Here is an 18,875-nt window from a genome sequence, read left to right as displayed (position 1 = left end):
GGTTAAGGTGTGACACTTTGAAGATCATGGGAAATTTGATAGTGTACTTTATAGCTGGTATTTTAGAAACATCATTTACCCTCCAAAAAAGCCACCAACTAGGAGAAGATACCTCACACTTAAAACATTTAACAAATATATACTCCTGATTATTTCATCTTTCATAACTCCTGAAATTTTCTATTTCACTCTTTTTTTGGGTGAAAAACATCCTTTTCACCTGAATGTTTCCATGTGTGATGATTCAGCTTTGGGTCTTCCTTTGTCAGGATTGCTAATGCCTCCCAGTTCTGCTAGGCACTTCTGTGGGGTCAAGGCATCTACCTATGGAGTTTTCAGAATGTGTTAGAGAAGAGACAGCCAGCAGCACAGTTACCAGACAGAGTGCAAGGTGGCACAGCGGACAGTGGATCTAGACAGTTTGGAACAAAGTGCCATGGACTCTACAGGCTGTCTGTAGAGTCTCATCCAATAAATATGAATGTTTAAAAATACTAGAAGCAGGAACTTGTTAGTATTTTAGGAAATTCCAAAGAAATTAAGTTCCTACTTTCAGAACACTAAAATAAGATGCTACTTCTCACTCTTTTGAGCATGTCTGTTTAACGTAAGTGTTGCTACAAATGGATTGGATGTGTTTTAAGTTTTTACCTCCTTTAGATTTTTCTTACTAATCTCACAGTGAACATTGAACTAGATTGATGGACATCTAGTATATAACTATCCAAATAAAGATAACCCACTTTGTGACTTAGATCCTTGAACTTAATTCTATGGGAACTAAAATGAAAATGCTCTCCTACCTCACCTAATAACCAGAGGGAAAAAAAATTATCTATACATGTGTGCCTGAGTGTATATGTGGACCACCTGTGTGCAAGAACCCAATGGGGTCAGAAAAGGCTGCCATTTGGGCGCTGGGAACAAACCCAGGTCCTCTGCAAGAACAGTAAACACTCTTAACCACTGAGTCTTCTCTCCAACCCCAAGGTTAGGAAAATTTTATCTAATACAGTGACTAGTCTCAGCCTATCCATTCACTTAAGATGACTAATATAAATAAAATTGTGCCTTCAAATAAATAATTCTTACCAGGAGGTGGTGGCACACACCATTAATCCCAACATTCAGCAGGTGGATCTCTGTGAATTCAAGGCCAGCCTGGTCTGCACAGTGAGTTCCAGGGCTACACAGAGAAATTACTGAGACAGGCTACTCTCGGGGGGTGGGGGGGTAGATTCTGTAAACACATTTAGTACTGGATTGTTGTTTCATTCCCTTACAGTTTACCTAGGCATATATAGTAGTTTCTAAAAGTTGACCTAAATGCATTGATATTGTGCATCACTCGACACAACATGCATAACCTCAGTTTTGTAGTAGAAAAACATAAAACAATCCAAAAGTGAGGTCTGTTCTACCACATAACATGCCAGATGTTCCTGCTTGGTTCAGACTTCCTCACGGGCAGGAGCAGACCCAGCAGCACAGTGTAAGCTGGTATTCTGAATGGGGTCCTAGAACAGAAAAATCCATGAGTTTGAGGATAGCCAGGGCTACATAATGAGGCCCTATCTCAGAAGGGGGTGGGGGGCAGAGATGAAGGGGAGGTGTTCTGGCCCCTTAACCGGCTTTCTCCTCTATCTTTCGTGACTGAGGATTCCCATCTTCTAGTTTGGGGTTATGATTTTACGATTTAATATTTTTAACAATTTGTTCAACTTAATTTACCTGAGGTCTAAGAAAGAGTGCTACAGTTTAGTTGTATTAGTAAGTCTGAGATGCACAAGGCTGGGTACCTGCTTTCCTTGAGAGAATTTTCCAGATCAACGCTAGGCATCATGGTACATGCCTGGACTCTAATTGCTTGGGAAGGAAACTCAGCACGGAATCATTTGAGGCAGCCTGGCCAAGCTGCTATCTAAAAAAGAGTAAATACTAATTTTCCAGACAATTAGCTTTCATAAAGGGAAAAGGTGCAGTGGTGTCTCTCTTGTAGGAATTATTAATCCTATCCAATTTGGATACACTTAACTGTATTCAGAGTTACATGGTAGAGATAGTTTCTTTGAGAGATTAATTAGTAAGGAAATGATTCTAATAATATAACATTTGTCATTTTTCATTACCAAGAAAGACTTCAACATGTAAATGTCTTATTAAATGTTACCAGCTTGGGCTGAAGAGCTGGCTCAGCAGTTAAGGGCACTGACTGCTCTTCCAGAGGACCCTGGTTCAATTCCCAGCAACCACATGACAGCTCACAGCTGTCTGTAACTCCAGTTTCTAGGGACCCTCACACCCATGGCAAAACACCAATGCACATAAAATAAAATTAATACAAAAAAAGAAATGTTTAAAAAAATGTTACCAGCTTGTACCCACATCTTCAGTTGTGCTGTGAATGTATGAATACTTTTGTACATAGAAATAGTACAGAGAAACTACTAAACTTTGTTTAACAAAATTATTATTTTAACAAAAGGAAATAGAACTTTCTAGAACCTAAACCTCCTTCCCCCATGAGTGATAATAGTCTGTAAAGGTTTTCTTCTGTTAAAAGTAATACATGTAATTCCATGTTTGGGGTTAAAAGAATGAAGCTCCCTAGCAGATGATTTTCAAGTGAAAATAAGATGCGAAGGTAAACAACCATAACCATTTAATTTAATAAAAATGTTTTAAATAATTGCAATTTTCTTTTGGGAGTAAAAAGCTTTATAATGGGTTTTTTATCTTCATAGAGTTAAGCTATTGTTTTTCAAAGATGAGAATTCATATTGTGTCTGACCGGCTTTCTGAAAGTGCTTACACAGTTTTATAATGTCGGGTGGCCCGTATGTGTCCCAAGAGCTCTCTTTGGGTTCAGGTTCGGGTTACCACAGGACCTACAGAATCTAGTCCTTGTTTCTTTGTGTAGTGAATTTCAAGTTAATGTTGGTCGGACTCTTTGCTATGTTAACAGCTTTTTCCTAGTTTATTTGGTTTAATGTCTTTGCTGGCCTAAGTATATCTCTGCTCCTGAATGACTGACTGGAAGGCCCACAAAGGAACAAGGGACAGAAGTCTGCTTCCATGTTCTTTTCTACTACTCAGAGGCTGTCACCCAGCTTTTAGCCCTAGTTTATAGTCTTAAAGCCATCTAATTGCATGTAGATGTAGTAATTTAATGTGTAGATGTAGTTGTTAATGCCTTATAAAAAATTTCCCGAAAAACCTTATTGCATAAATATTTGTGTATACATTAATTGTATATACAACAGAAATTAAAGATTTTTTTACTTGAGCAGTATTTAACCTTTGAATGTCAAATTCATGTAGAAGGCAATGATGGTGAAGATTGGATGTATTAAAAGACAAATTTTAGCTAAATCATAAAATTTGGTAATTAGCTGAAGTAGTAAACTGATTTATAAGATTCAGTTTCAAGTATACTAAATAAATACTTAACTATAAGGAATGTTGGGGGCTGGAGAGAAGGCTCAGCAGTTAAGAGCACTGACTGCTCTTTCTGAAGACCTGGGTTCAAATCCTAGCACCCACATGGCAGTTTAAAATTGTCTGTAACTCTGGTTTCAGGGGATCTGACACCTTCACACCAATGCACATAAAATTTATTTTAAAAAAATATAAGGAATGTTATAGGCAATATATAACTAGCAAAATTCAACAAGGAACTTGCTGGATTTAAGGTTATCTACTGATTTGTCAAATACCAATTCTATGCCTGTCTTTTCCAAGTTTTCTGCTTAATGCTTATCACAGCGTATGTTTTCTAATGAGATTACTTTTGTTATGTTACCATGAATCTTTCCAAAAGGAATAGTTGAAAGTGGAGCCTCCAATGTGATTTTCTTTGAAACTTTTTCCTTTTTAAGTCTTTTTAACCACATTCTCAGTTATGGAAGGAAGCCTTGCTTCTGAAACAGTCGAAGGCCTCACACCTCAGTGTGGACAGCATTCAGTGGAGTGTGTGCTGTGGTGCCTCAGGGTTGTATTCCCAAATTGTGCATCACCTCTTCTCTATGTCATCACAAATTTGGTGAAGTAAATAGCCTTAGTATCACAAAGATAGAGTTTATAAATCTCTTAGCATTCGAAAATGTGATGCATTTCTTGCAGCTATACAAAGGAATTGAATGATGATCGTGTAATTGTCTGTCACTGATAAATTTAGATATTATTTGCCTTTGTTCCTTTCAATAAAAGTAGAGCATATATTTGACAGACATTAAACTAATTTTTGTTGACTGATTTTTAACTAGAAATTGTATTTTAAAAAGCATTTAAAATAATGTTTGTCAAATGTAGTTTTTAAAAGTTAAGACTAAAAGGAAAAGGCAAAATAGAAAAACTCACTTAAATTTACTTTGAAGCTCAGTGTTTTTGCTTTCTTAGTTGTCTACCACCTCCCTCCCTTCTCCCTCCCTTCTCTGTTCAAATGGAGAGGATATAAGGAGAGTACAGATGCCACAGGTCTTAAACGAAAGCGTTCCCAAGGTACAGTAACCGTAGTTCTGTTCTCTGTGTAGCTTATGCCCAGCTCTAGTTCAGTTGTGCTTAAAGCATAGAAGTACTAGTTTTTTCTAAAAATGTGTCTATTGCGCTATTTGGCTTAGTTTTACATTATTATATGTATATATGAAAACTGTATTCCATTAGGATGTTTGAATGTTAAGATGTGCCGCTTTAAGACAATACATAAATGATTTGCAGAGGAACAAAGTTTGGCTAGATTTATATTTTCTCTAAATATTTGATCATATAGTTTCAATCTTTTAAACATATGTAGCTCAGAACTATATTAACAATAATTTGTTTTGTAAATGGTTATTAAGCCGTTGCAAAAGTTACTAAACCTTTTTAATTTATGAAAACCTTTTTTTAAAAAGCCTGAGCCTATGGTTTGTTTCTGTCAGTGTGTATTGTGTTAATTGAATCTTAGGTCTGTGAAAGGTACATTCATACCACATGCACGCACGCACGCACGCACGCGCGCGCGCGCACACACACACACACACACACACACACACACACACACACACACACACACACACACACACACCATTAACTTATTCTGAAAGGTAAGTAAAATATAATTGATTTTCATAATACTTTCAGTTATTTCTAATGTAAGAAGTAGATTTTCTTACATTGTGCCATGTCTTCTCATGGGGAACATGTTACTTTAGCATGTCTTACAGTCTTGGCCAGGACTGTACAATCTTACACACAGAACTGTACTTTTAATTTGGGGTCATACACAACCCATCTTTTGGCAGGACAGGGGCACCCTGCCAATCACTAACTTTTGAGCAAATCAGTCTCTTTTTTGTCTCACATTGAATGAAATTTTTACATATCTTGATAGTTTTAGTAAAATCAACAGAAGGGATAGAACCTAAATTTCTGTGTCAGAGCTATTGAAAACTTTTAAATATTTGTGTACCCCTTAGAAAAAGGAGCCATATCCCTGGGGATGCAGCCCCTTGATAATCAAAAAACAAATCACCTACTTACAAGTGGTTGATACTATTCCAGCCAATCTGCTGTTCCTCATAGCATTGTTGAACATTTATGAAGTTCAATACATTGCTTATGTGACATAAATGTTTTTAATGAAATTTTCTCTACTGAACTAAAATACCTGCTGTCTGAGTTAGGTAGTAGTGATTCAGAAACATGAGTATTAGAATATTTTACACAAAGAAAATCTGTCTTGGAGAACTTGAAATTCCTCTCTTTTGTGCCCCAGCTGTTCATAGTTTCAAACTGAGTCGGAACCATGTGGATTGGCACAGCATGGATGAAGTGTATCTCTACAGTGATGCAACAACATCCAAAATTGCCAGAACTGTTACCCAAAAACTGGGATTTTCTAAAGGTAATTGTTACGTATCACTGTGATTCATCAAAATTTTGGGAGTCAGAAGTAATATTCTTTTCTTAATATATTTTAAGTAGAAATTACACTTAGTGAAAAGAACCCTGTTGAGCAAAACTTTTATTAGTCTTCACTCATCAATTCATAGTTATGAATTAGAATGATCCAACAAGGCAGTAAATGCCCTCCGATGTGAAAGTGGCCTACCCTGAGACAGTGAAAACTGAACATGGCGGTTGGTACATAGCATAAAGGAAGAGGAAGCTGAAAATGTACCTGTTATCTTCAGGGACAGTGGGTTTTGTGCCTGGAATTATTGGGACAGAAGCCATATTGTCATGGATTCAGTTTCAGTCGAGGAGGGAATGGTGGTTGTGAGAAAAACAACACAACTCATTAATTTTGCTAAAGGAATTGTTTCTTGACCTTTTACAGTTTAAAGTAGTTTTTTGTTTGTTTTTTGGTTTTTGGTTTTTTTTTTTTTACTTCTGTTTTTTTCTTGGGGGGGTTAGGGGACTGGTGGTTTTTTTGTTTTGTTTTGGGTTTTGGGTTTTTTTGTTTTTGTTTTTGAGGCAGGGTTTCTCTATGCAACAGCCCTGGCTGTGCTGGAACTCTCTCCTCAGACTAAGCTGGCCTTGAACTCACAGAGATCCACCTGCCTCTGCCTCCCTAGTGCTGGGATTAAAGGCATGCACCACCACTACCCTGCTAAAGTAGATTTACTAAAAGAGAAAAGAAGGGTTAGGTAGATAGCTCCATAGAGAAAAGGCACTTGCCACTCAAGTGGAATGACCTGCATTCAGATTCTCAGAAGTCATAAAATCTAGAGGCATGGTGTGCATCTACAGTCTTAGATACATAGTGTGCATCTACAGTCCTAGGCACAGAGTCTATGGTTCTAATGCTGCTGCAGGAAACAGAGGGCCCAAGCTGAATCCTGGGAAGCTAAGAGCCAGCTACCCTGACATCATGCAGCAGAGAACAGGAGGCTGCTTTGTGGAAAGTGAGCACTGCACACCCAAGACTGTCCCCTGACCTTGTACATGCATCCCACATATTCTCTCTCTCTCTCTCTCTCTCTCTCTCTCTCTCTCTCTCTCTCTCTCTCTCTCTCTCTCACACACACACACACACACACACACACACACACACACACACAAAGACAGCTTTTTTAAAAAGTGTTTAAGGAAGATAGAGCGTCTTCAATAAGATTGAAAATTCATTTTTTAAATCTAATAAAATGTTATGTCATTCTTTTAATTTATTTGCTATAAATGTACTTGATGGGGGAGATCCTTCTGTGTATATGTTTGTCTTATTGGTTGGTAAATAAAGCACTGTTAGCCAATAGGGAAGCAAGTTAGACAGGACTAGGAGAGGAGGAGGATTCTGTGAAATGTAGGAAAAAAGGAGTCGCCATGTGATCCCAGGAAGAGAGGACACATAAGGCCGGTGTCCTTGGTAAGATAAGTCCTTATGAAAATATATAGATTAGTAGTTATGGTTGATATTAAGATTGAGCAAGCAAATAAATCCTAGTCGTTGGCCAGCAGCATTGTAACTAATATAAGACTCTGTGTGTTATTTGGGGGCCCTAAAGCGGCGCCCAAACCCAGGCAGCTGACGGAAAGAGTACTTACATGTACTTGAATACTTTATATGTTTATAGTTAGTTGTATTCATTTTATAGGGTACCTTTTATATCTTCAGCTCAAAACATTAATTGAATTGTGTACTTTTTGACTAGCAAGCTCTCTTTGACTTTTGTTTGTTTGTTTGTTTGCTTTTGAGACAGGGTCTCTGTGTATAATTGGCTATACTGGAACTCACTTGTAGTCCAGGGTGATCTTATACTCCCAGAGATCAAACTGCCTCTATCTCCTCTGAGTGCTAGGATTAAAGGCAAGTGCCACCACATCTGGTACATCTGGTGTACCTTTTTTTTTTTTTTTTTTTTTTTTTTTTTTTTTTTTTTTTTTTTTTTTTGGTTTTTCGAGACAGGATTTCTCTGTGTAGCTTTGGAGCCTATCCTGGCACTCTCTGTGTAGACCAGGCTGGCCTCGAACTCACAGAGATCCACCTGCCTCTGCCTCCCGAGTGCTGGGATTAAAGGCGTGTGCCACCAACGCCCGGCTGGTGTACTTTTTAATATAGTTTTTATTTATTTTTCTATATTGTGTTTATCCTTTTGTTTTCCTAATGGTTCTTGGCTTTTGTATTGTATTCATGTCATTTTATGTCCGTCAGTCAATATATATACTATAGTAAAAACTTTATTTTCCCTTTCTATATCCAGTGAAATATCTTCTTACATTCTTACCATTACTGCTTTGCCTTTCTTTAAACATATTTTGCAAATACAGTTTTCTGAGAACTAAACTTAGAGCCATAATTTTCCACAGCCTCCAGTAGTGGGACCAGGCTTCATAGAGGTTATGTAGAGGAAGCCACACTGGAAGACAAGCCATCGCAGACTTCTCACATTGTGTTTGTTGTGCATGGCATTGGACAGAAGATGGACCAAGGAAGAATTATAAAGAACACAGCCATGTGAGTTCTTTGCAAACAACCCAGCTTCTGCCTAAGCCCTAAGCAGAGCCACAGGTTCAACTCCATCTCTTCCCGGTGCCATTAATGTTCTGGATGAAACCCAAAGAGTGATCTTTGTGATACCTGACTTTTCCCTCCATTACAGGAGAAGGAGTGATAAAAAGAAATAGCCTTAATTAACATGTTTAATTAATTTAGGGTTGACATCAGGAAAAGAGCTAGTTTTAGGTTTGTTCCTTGCTCTCTGAGCTTCAGAAATTAAGAATCTTCAAAGTTGTCCATCTCTGAGAAGATTAAAAATTGCTTAAACTGACAATTTTCAATCCAATCTACCCACTAATGGCTCCCAGAGGAAACAACTCTAGATTGTATACAGAAGTCCGGATACTTACCACAAGTATCCACAAGGCAGTTTGTTTATCTCCTTACCTGATAAATACTCAGCTTTATTCTAAAACCTCTTTAGGAGCTTATTGGAATGTGTGTTGGGGGTGGGGGCAGAGTTGTGTGTTTCAGAAGTTAAGTGTTGTGTTAAAGAGATGTTGGGGGTATAGTCTCCACCTTAGATTTGGCTCTTTGCCAGCAGCCAGGAGAAAGCAGAACTGATGAGGCACAGGCTTCTGATGGCAGTGATAACTAGGTAGTTACTATGGAAAGGACAGCCAGTAAAATTCGACATCCTGGAAGTCAATGGATGACTCTAGGAATTAGAGCCTCAGTACCCTGCATTTGCAGATGTTAAGCTTGCTACACTCTGTGAGATCATCATGCCTACAGAGGGATTAAAGTAAAAGTGCAGTACAACTCAGGTTGTATTGTTGGAGAACAGCAGGCTACCTTACTTCTTCTCAGGCCCTTTGCTTCTCTTATAGGCATCTCATAGCTCTAATTCTGACTTTGTTTTATAATGAGTCATATATGACTTGGCATGATAATTATGTCCTAATGCATCCTCTGTTTAAATATCATGGACCATGAGAATTGGTTTGCTGACATAGCCTCCATGAGATCATTAGTAAAACAGAAGTTTAATTTCTTCAGGTACAAGTAAGGCAAAATAAAAAAGGCCGAAGCCTGTGGAGTCTTTCCAAACTCACTGACACCTGCCCAACCTCCGTATGTCACCACACCTTACACAAGCAATAGAAGGTCATGTGATTAACATCACATGGGTGCAGTTAGTAAACAGACTGTAGGAAATGGAGGGGGGGGGGCTGTAAATTAACGACACTGGAGACCTAGCTACCATCTTCAGTGAATGGACTAGAGTATTTGGAACATAAATATAAAATGGTTTAATGTTACTGTGAAATGGTTTTTATAATCAGTTGGGGAAATGCTAAAATTAAAAATTAATTGATTGTAATACTTTAATATTGAATAGATCTTACTTTAGAAAAATAATATTCTGTTTGAAGGTGTGATGACTGGGGATGTAGCTCAGTGGTAGAGCAAGGTGTAACTCAGTGGTAAAGCAATTGCCTCAAATATTTGAAGCCCTGGGTTCAATGTTTGTATGAGAAATAAAATGGTGTGGTATCTGGGATTTGCTGTAAATTGTGAAAGGACAGCACGAGAGAAGTTTTCACAATGAACCTCTTGAGTACCTTCATTATGTTGTGCTGATCAAAACCCTATCTGTGGTAAAATTCACATAACTGGCAAAAGGAAAGCTGTAAGTTCATTGATACCTTAGTTTTCAAAGTAAAAAATTGAAATTTGCATTATCAAGAAGAGTTAAAAGGGGCAGAAAGATTTCAAGAGCTGGAGGACCAGAAAGTCTTCTGCAAGATGGTGTCTTCTAGATATGACAGGGAAGCTATACCCATGAAAACTCAACAGTATGACTGCCTAAACAAGACCTGAACAGTGGCACCACCACTAGACATGCCAGCATGGATAAGGAAAACTCATGGGATTCCATACAGAGAGAGAAAAAATTAGTAGCCTTGGATGAGCCCTCAATTGGTTACCCAGTACCATGTGGTCATCCCTGAAATTACATACATATAAGCAGCACTGAACAGACTCAGCAGGCTGTATTTATATATTTTTTCATTTGTGTGTATGTGTGCAACAATAATTAGGGGGGAAAAGGCCCTAAATTGAGAAGGGAGTAGGAGAGGCAAGTACAGGGATATTCGAGGAGCTGGAGGGAGGGAGGAAGGGGCAAAAGAAATGATGCAATTACATATTAACTGAAAATACTCCAAAGCTACACAGAGAAACCCTGTCTTGAAATACCAAAAAAGCAAACAAAAGAAATATAAGGAGATGAAATTGGATATTTCATGACTGGACACATGATGTGTGGAGATGAGCAAAAGCACAGATACGCTCATTATACTGTTACATCCCTGAAGAGCTGTCATTTAGAATGTAATGGAAGTGGGAACATCTGAAGTCCTGAGTGACAAATAGGAAAGTAACTGAGGCTTAGTGTCACAGTCAGTGGGATACAGTTGGACACAGGAGCCAGGAAATGGAGGTGTTACAATGAGAGAGACTTATACTGTAAAGACATGTGAAGTTATTCTCAAAAGTCTTTATTACGTTTATTTTTTAGGATGAGAGAGGCTGCAAGAAAAATAGAAGAAAGGCATTTTTCCAACCATGCAACACATGTTGAGTTTCTGCCTGTTGAATGGCGATCAAAGCTTACTCTTGATGGAGGTATATTTTGTTTTGAAATTGAATGATTTTAGCCAATGACAAATCTTTAGTAAAGTAAATATGCAGTTTTAGAAATATTTTTATTAAGAACAAAATCTTGATTGTGTGTGGTGGCTTATACCTTTAATTCCAGCACTTAGAGTTTGGGTGATAAAGGCCAGTGGATCTCTGTGAGTTCAGTCCTAGCTTGGTTGATAAAGCAAGTTCCAGACCAGCTGGACAGACGGACACACACACAAATCCTTTTAGTTGTCTTAGAGTATATTCACTTTTAGTTCCAGATTATTCAAGAACATATTTGAGGGGGAAAAAATGATTTTAAAATTAACAAAATTGACTTGGGTCTTTGGACTGCCATGTAGACTTTACAGATTGTGTGTGTGTGTGTGTGTGTGTGTGTGTGTGTGTGTGTGTGTGGTGTGTGTGGTGTGTGTGTGTCCATGTCGGTGTCCGTGTCCGTGTCCTTTGTGATTTGGAGGTAGAGGAAAGGGATCTAGGTCTGTGTGACATAACACCCACCTTCATCACAGTGGTACCTCCCCCAGGTGCAGCCACAGAGTCTTCCGGGTCTGTGTAACTGCCTCATAGTTAAGAATATAAGTTAGAGCATGCAAAAGTATAATGAGCTTTTAAGAAATAAGTCTGTCTTAGCTAGGGTTTCTATTGCTGGAGACACCATGACCCCGGCAGCTCTTAGAAAGGAAAACATTTATTTGGGGTGGTTTACATTTTTAAAGGTTTACTCCAGTATCACCTTGGTGGAACATGGTGGTGTGAAACATGAGACATGATGCTGGAGACGTGGAGAGTGTCCTACATCTTGACTTGCAGGCAATAGGAAGTGGTCTCTAACACTGGTCGGTATCTTGAGCAGATGTGAGACCTCAAAGCCCAACCCCAGTGACCATACATACTCCAACAAGGCCACATCTCCTAATAGTGCCACTCCCTTTGGTGGCCATTTTCTTTCAAATTCACCATGAAATAGCTAAATGCTAGTGACCAAGGAAGTAATGGTATATATGTGAAGGTTCTATATACTAACACTATGGGCTTTTCTGGCTTACCCAGGTAAACTTCAGTAATGTAGACAACAGGATGAATTAACATTTACTGAACCCCTGAGCCTGTTGTTGTGGCTAAGTTTACATCGTCATGATCCTTGTTTGTTCTTGAAACATCTCCCCTTTGTAGCCCAGATGGTCTTGAACTCACAGTCTTTCCGCCTTAGCCTCCTGAGCCCCAGGGTATTGGGCATCACCTACTGAAGGTAGTTTTGAAGGTATTAATATAACTGAAAGAAGCCAACCAGAAAGAACCTGTCCTTTATGCTTCCATTCATATAACCGGAAAAAGCAAAACTACAATCACAAAGAGCAAGCCAGTCACTGCCAGAACTTAAAGAAGGGGAGGCAGAATGTTGAAGTCAAAGAGGACAGTTCTGTGTCCTGATCACAGCCATTGTTATACAAAACTGCAAGTATGAACACTCACAATCAGCTGTACTCTTCAAAATAAAAGCATACTATAGCAAGTATCAGTGTACTCATTGGTAGTGAAAAGATAAAGAGAAACTAAAGATGTTCATGGGCTTATTATCTTGGCAGTACAATAAGACATGAAAAAGGAGTGATAGGAATAAGAAATGCAAAGCACCAGTTCCAGGTCCCATGCTTTCTGCTCAGAAAACCCAAAACTAGACAGAAAAATCATTAGAACTCATCAGCTTATCAAAGTCATGACATAGAGGATTTATGTGCAGAAATGATTGCTCTTCTGTAGACCAGAAACAAACAAATAATATCAAAATGCAAGGCCCCAAGAAATGGCTTAAATACACAACTTTATTTAAAAAATGTAACTTTAAATAACTTAAAATGGATATTTAGATTTTAAAGTACAAGAACTATTAAAATAGGAAAACTTCAGTACAAAGAAGATTCTCTCAGATTAAATGGTTGAATATTCTAGAGATGCTAACTCCTAAATTGATCTGTAGATTTTCACAGAACTTGATGACCTGACTGTAAACTGGTTGTAGAACAGAGGGCCCAGAATAGCCAAGAACAGAGCTGAGGAGTTCCGTCCTCCTCAGTTGCTGGAGGGATTTAACTTCTGTAGTTGAAACACTTTAATAAACTGGTGGAGCACAGTACATGCCTCACCCATCTGTGCTAATATGGAACCTGATCCTTGACAAAGCAATATCTGTCACAGCCCAGTGGTGAAAGGGTCACACTTTGAATGTGCTTGGAAACTGGTTATCCTATGGGGGAAATGATTAAAAATGATGTCTGCTTTATACACCAGCTGGACCAAAGGCTTTAACATGAAAGCCGGTACATTCAGAGTAGAGAAAAGCCTAGTCTTGGTCATGGTGCCTTTTCAGGCTTTACTACATTGTACCAGGTTACAGAATAAATGCAAATTAAGTAATCAGAGCCAAGGCAATGACTTGTCCTTGAATGAGGTCATAAGGCTTCTGTCCTCCTGTGCTTTCATAAGACAGTGTTCATTCTCTGCCCTTCATAAGCAATGAAGATGCTTCTCTGCATCTCCAGTAGTTTTATTAGGAAGACTTTTGTTCATACAGTTCATAACACCAACTTTGTCCTGTTTACTGAAGCCCATCGATAATTTGTTTGCCTTTCTGTTTATTGGTGATTTGATAATACATGCCCATACAGTTATTGGTTCATAAGAGATAGATAAATATGAAGCATAGGAAAAATCTTTTATTATTTCTGGTTTGTTGTTAGCAGTGCCCAAGTATGCCAGATGGGCATAGTCAGGCCCAAGGTAAATAGAGCCAGAAAAATAAAATAAAATAATGGCCTTCATCCTTTAATGTTGCATTTCTCCTTGTTGTCTTTTACCTTTTGTTTTTTGTTTTGTGTTGTTTTGGATATTTTGCAAGAAGGAAATATCCCCACTAACATTTAATATTTAAATATTAAGTTAGTTTGGAAATGTGACTTTTCCCTGGAACCTTCTGTAAGTTTGATTTGGTTGGTTTTTTTCTTGTTAGACACTGTTGATTCCATTACTCCTGACAAAGTGCGCGGCTTGAGGGACATGCTGAACAGTAGTGCAATGGACATAATGTACTATACTAGCCCACTTTATAGGGATGAGGTAAGTACCATGACCATCTGGTCCTGTTAGGTGTGCTTTAACTAGCTTTTTTAATAGTGAATTTGATCAGCTTCAGACAAGTAATATAAATAAATCTAATTAATGGATAGGTAGGTAGGTAGGTAGGTAGGTAGGTAGGTAGGTAGGTAGGTAGGTAGGTATAAAACTTACAGAAGTAGAGACTGGAAATGAAGGATCATTCTGAACTCATGATTTATAAAATATGCTTACAGGTATTATATACACATATATAAAATGTGTATGTGCGTGCTTGTGTGTTTGCATACTGTGTTTACATACATGCATACATTTCCCAGGCATGTATACTTAAATAGCCAAGAAACAAGGATCCCCTTTACCTCACTGAGCACACTAACACCCAGATGGTTGTAGTTTCTTATTCCCCATGAAGAAAAATTACAGTTCCTTGTGAATATAGCTGATTTGGAGGCCAAAGCAATTTGTGCCAGAAGCTAAACAATAATGGCAGGTCACAAGGATAGGAGCTAGAGCACCATTCCAGTTGGCTGAGTCTGAAAATGTTTGGGCACCAAAGTGGTTCACTGTTACTACAGGAATTGTTAGTACTTTAATGTGGCCTATAATAATGACAATGCAGTGAAGGGTTTTTTCAATCTTGTATTGATTATAATTGGAAAAATTAAGTGGGAAGCAAATACATGTCCCTTGCTTTTAGTAGAGCGCTAAAGCTGACTGGGGTTAGAAAGTCATTTACGGCTGTCGTGGCAGTATTTGGTATAATGAGACTGGACATGAATCATCAGTGAATATGAAATTGAGGTCAGTGTTTTGTTTAGGAGCAGGCTAATTGTCTGCATCCCCACAGACTGCTCACTGGTCCATAAAAGAGAAGCGGTAATTACACACAGGAGAAATCAGGCAGCGTCTGTCCTGGGTTTACCTGAGGGACAGGTGGACATTGTGCACCTTTGGATATGATACCCAGTGGAGGATGCAACACCCCCTGTGCAGCATCATAATATTGAGGAAATACCTGAGAAACACAAACAAGGATTGGGGCTGGAGCTGTAATCTTTTAACCTGTCAATGTCATAGAAGACAGTAATTACAGGAACCATTCCCAATTACAGGAGGTGAAGAGATCTTATAAATACTGTACCCCATTTTCTCCTGTCCTGTAGTGGATGAGGAAGCTGCAGGAATGAATGACAGAGTTGAGTTGTGGTGGTAGATTAGATAAAATATATACAAATAGTGCTGTGTGACACGAATAATTTTACTAGAAATATCCCTAGTATTAGGGATATACAATGAAGTATTAAGGGATAAAAGACGACAGTGTGTATAGTAGTATATCCCTAAGTAATTACCAGATGTTTTAGGAAGGTGTGCATTTGTACATTTACAGAAACAGAGATAAATAACTCAAATGTGATAAATGCTAACAAAAGGAGAATCTCAATAAAAGATAATGTGTTGGGGTGTTTTTGTTTTTGTTTTTTAATTCTGTGTTGTGAAGAGGTGAAAGTGCATGTGAGTGCAAGTACCTATGGGGTCCAGAAAAGGGCATGTGCTCCCTTGGAGCTAGAGTTAGCAGGTGGTTGTGAGCCACCCTACATGGGTGTTGAGAACTGAGCTCGGGTCTCTGTGCTTTCAGAACCCCTGAGCCAGCTCCAGCCCAGACATTTGATGTTTTTTACTAATTTTGCTTTGTAACATTTTATGTTTTCTAACAAAAAGCTGGGGAAACAAAGTATTTAAGTTAAGGGGAAAAACAGTTTTCTAGGTCCATCCCTAGAGGTTGTGATTCACTTGGTCTGAAATGGAGCCTGTGTTTATATTTTAAATTAGCAGTTCCCCTAGGTGATACCATCAGGGAATTCTGGGTAGTTCTTCTGAAAGCATTTTGAAGAACAAAAGGAGCGCATGGGAAGAGGTGGGCACAGGTGTGCTCGCTCACTCATTTACCATAGGACAGTCTGTAAATTAAAACCCCTCATATTGGGGCCGGAGATGTGACTCAGCAGTTAAGAGCACTTATACTCCTTCGTTGAACCCTGGTTCAGTTCCCAGCACCCACGTGGTGGTTTACAACCATGGTGATTCCAGTTCCAGGGAATCCTAACCCTTTCTCACATCCTCCAGGCACCTGTGGTGCACAGACATATATTCAGACAAATCATAAAATTCATAAAAATAATCAGAAAAGGTTGTAATCCCTCTTGTTACTCTTAACATCGGAAGTAAAATAATCAATGAATAGGAGGAGCATGTTTGTTTATTGTGGTGAAGACCTTTGTCATAGCAAAACTGCCTTAAACAATGGACACTCCCTTCAACATGGGAACAAGGGAGCAGGTGTATGCTAAGTCACCACCAGCCAGCGGTGCCACAGAAGGCGCGCTCCACAGCAGTTAATTTGAGTCACCCCTTGATCTCTTGACTCTGAGTTTCTCAAGGGAAAAACCCTAAGTTTGTTAATGGTCACAGACAAGCCAGGGTTAGAGGGACAAGGCTGTGTGCCAGCTAGTCCTTCTCAATCACTTTCTAAGACTTGCACTAAAAAAACAAATAAACAAACAAAAACATGAAAATGGGATGCTTTTTGCCGTGTACTGAAGTACTTCTGTGTCCACCTAGTATAAGCCTTAGAATCAGGACCTTCATAAGTAAATAATCATACAGAGCTGAGTCAGTGTGTGTCTGCCCGAACACACACAGCACCCTGGATTCAGTCCCAAGCAAAACACCTGTGTCAGTGTCTGTCTGCCCAGCTCACACAGCACCCTGGATTCAGTCCCAAGCCAAACATTGTGCTCCTTCTCTGTGGCTGCTGCATGAATTATAAGGAAGGAAGTTTTTTAATCTTATGGATTGTTGGTATTGCCAGATCTCACTCCAGAGAATTACAGCTCTCACAGCGTGATGGTGTTCTCCTTAGACCTGAGGTTTTACCTACAACCCAAGTCTCAAAAGGCTTTTATATCCATTTGTCCTTGAACTATTAATTCTTAAAGTAGAGTTCTCAGGCCAGCAGCACCAACATTTTCCAAGAACTTGTTACAAATGCAAATTCCCAGGCTCTGCAGAGCCTCTGCGTCAAGAACTCCAAGCCAGAGCCACCAGTCTGCTTTTAGCAGTCTGTCCAAGTGATCCTGATACACGTGAAACTTGGAGAACAGTTGCCACTAAAGAGACTCTTCCTCTCTGTGTCTCATTGCCAGAATATATTGCATCAGACATCACATAGCTTCAGTAGCTCAAATTAGCCTCAGGTTTTATTGAACTCTAAGATGTCAACAGAGAATGCCGGGGCTTCATGTGTGTCATCACTGAGCCTACTGATCATAAAGTATAAGAGGGAAGGCCACGCTATGCTATCCCGTGAAGAATGTGCAGTAGCAGCTGATGGAGTTGGGTTGTCTCTTGATACAACATGATTTTAAATAGAAGTTATAAAAAACTCTGTCAGAGCCACAGCTGGCTTGTTAAGAACTAATGAGACACAAATGAATAAAAACTGAAAATTTATAATCAAAGAGAAGAAACAGTAAGGAGAGAGGTCTACAATAAACTTCAGATCAGGGTCCAGGATGGGTGTGAGAGATTAAGTAGCCACCTTGTGGATTTGGGAGGGGTAATTTCAATAGCTTCACAAAGTTGAAGTACTGAGCTGCTTCACCACAGTGGTTTTATTAGTTGATCTCAGTCACAGATGTCATCTTTTATTATCTGTTACCAACATAATGAGATGTGAAGTATCAAGGTCTCCTGGTGATTTTTCCATACCGTAGCCTCTTACTGTATTCTCTTAACTATGTAATGTATATTTAATATATCTATTGTAAATGTATGTTCTTTTTTAAAATATTACTATGCTAAAACCATTATAAATGTATGTTCTTTTTTAAAATGTTACTATGCTAAAACCCACACACTGAAACTTTAGAATTGACATACAGTAAGTTGCAATGAAGTAGAAGTTTCCAAGGGTCTTTGGAGATCTTATTAGAATCTAAGAGGAATTTTTTTTTCTGTCTGTGGCTAGTGTAATTTACTGAAAGCCTCCAAAAGGATCCTCATGGGTAGTATCTGCCTGTGTTGTACTCTGTGGTGATGGTAGGGTGTGTAGCATATATACATACCTCCATCCCTGTATCTTTTTAAAGCACCTGAGTAAATGTAATAACTGGTTTACATTTCATCAGTCATGGTTGTTTTTCTTAATACACTTACATTTAGAAGTAAAGTTTACAGCCCTCGGTGAAAAATCTAATATGAGTATATTTTCTTATTTCAAACAGCTAGTTAAAGGCCTTCAGCAAGAGCTGAATCGATTATATTCCCTTTTCTGTTCTCGGAATCCAGACTTTGAAGAAAAAGGGGGTAAAGTCTCAATAGTGTCCCATTCCTTGGGGTGTGTAATTACTTATGACATCATGACGGGCTGGAATCCAGTTCGACTCTATGAGCAGCTGCTACAGAAGGAGGAAGAGCTGCCTGATGAACGATGGATGAGCTATGAAGAGCGACACCTTCTTGATGAACTCTATATCACGAAAAGACGGTAAACGACCCTGTATTTTTTAAAGAGTTGCAAATGTCTTTACGGAATTGCTAATGTTCTTAGAGAAAGCCTTGGGTCTGGAGA

At 38.8% G+C, this 18,875-nt stretch overlaps 1 protein-coding gene across 2 annotated transcripts in view; it reads left to right on the top strand.

The window, feature by feature from the left end:
* Ddhd1 (DDHD domain containing 1) overlaps positions 1-18,875 on the top strand; it is a 75,570-nt gene that overhangs the window by 37,926 nt on the left and 18,769 nt on the right. The window contains exons 3-8 of one of the 2 annotated variants that reach the window (XM_035453478.1): positions 4,399-4,500; positions 5,756-5,884; positions 8,287-8,434; positions 11,001-11,107; positions 14,136-14,242; positions 18,529-18,791. In XM_035453478.1, coding sequence (XP_035309369.1) covers positions 4,399-4,500; positions 5,756-5,884; positions 8,287-8,434; positions 11,001-11,107; positions 14,136-14,242; positions 18,529-18,791 — 856 coding nt within the window. The remainder of the gene's footprint in view (positions 1-4,398; positions 4,501-5,755; positions 5,885-8,286; positions 8,435-11,000; positions 11,108-14,135; positions 14,243-18,528; positions 18,792-18,875) is intronic. The other variant, XM_027389283.2, reaches the window with a different exon arrangement.

Source organism: Cricetulus griseus, assembly GCF_003668045.3.
Source record: "Cricetulus griseus strain 17A/GY chromosome 1 unlocalized genomic scaffold, alternate assembly CriGri-PICRH-1.0 chr1_1, whole genome shotgun sequence".
NCBI lineage: Eukaryota > Metazoa > Chordata > Mammalia > Rodentia > Cricetidae > Cricetulus > Cricetulus griseus.
The sequence above is the reverse complement of the archived record's forward strand: the minus strand, read 5'-3'. Positions and strand labels throughout refer to the sequence as shown.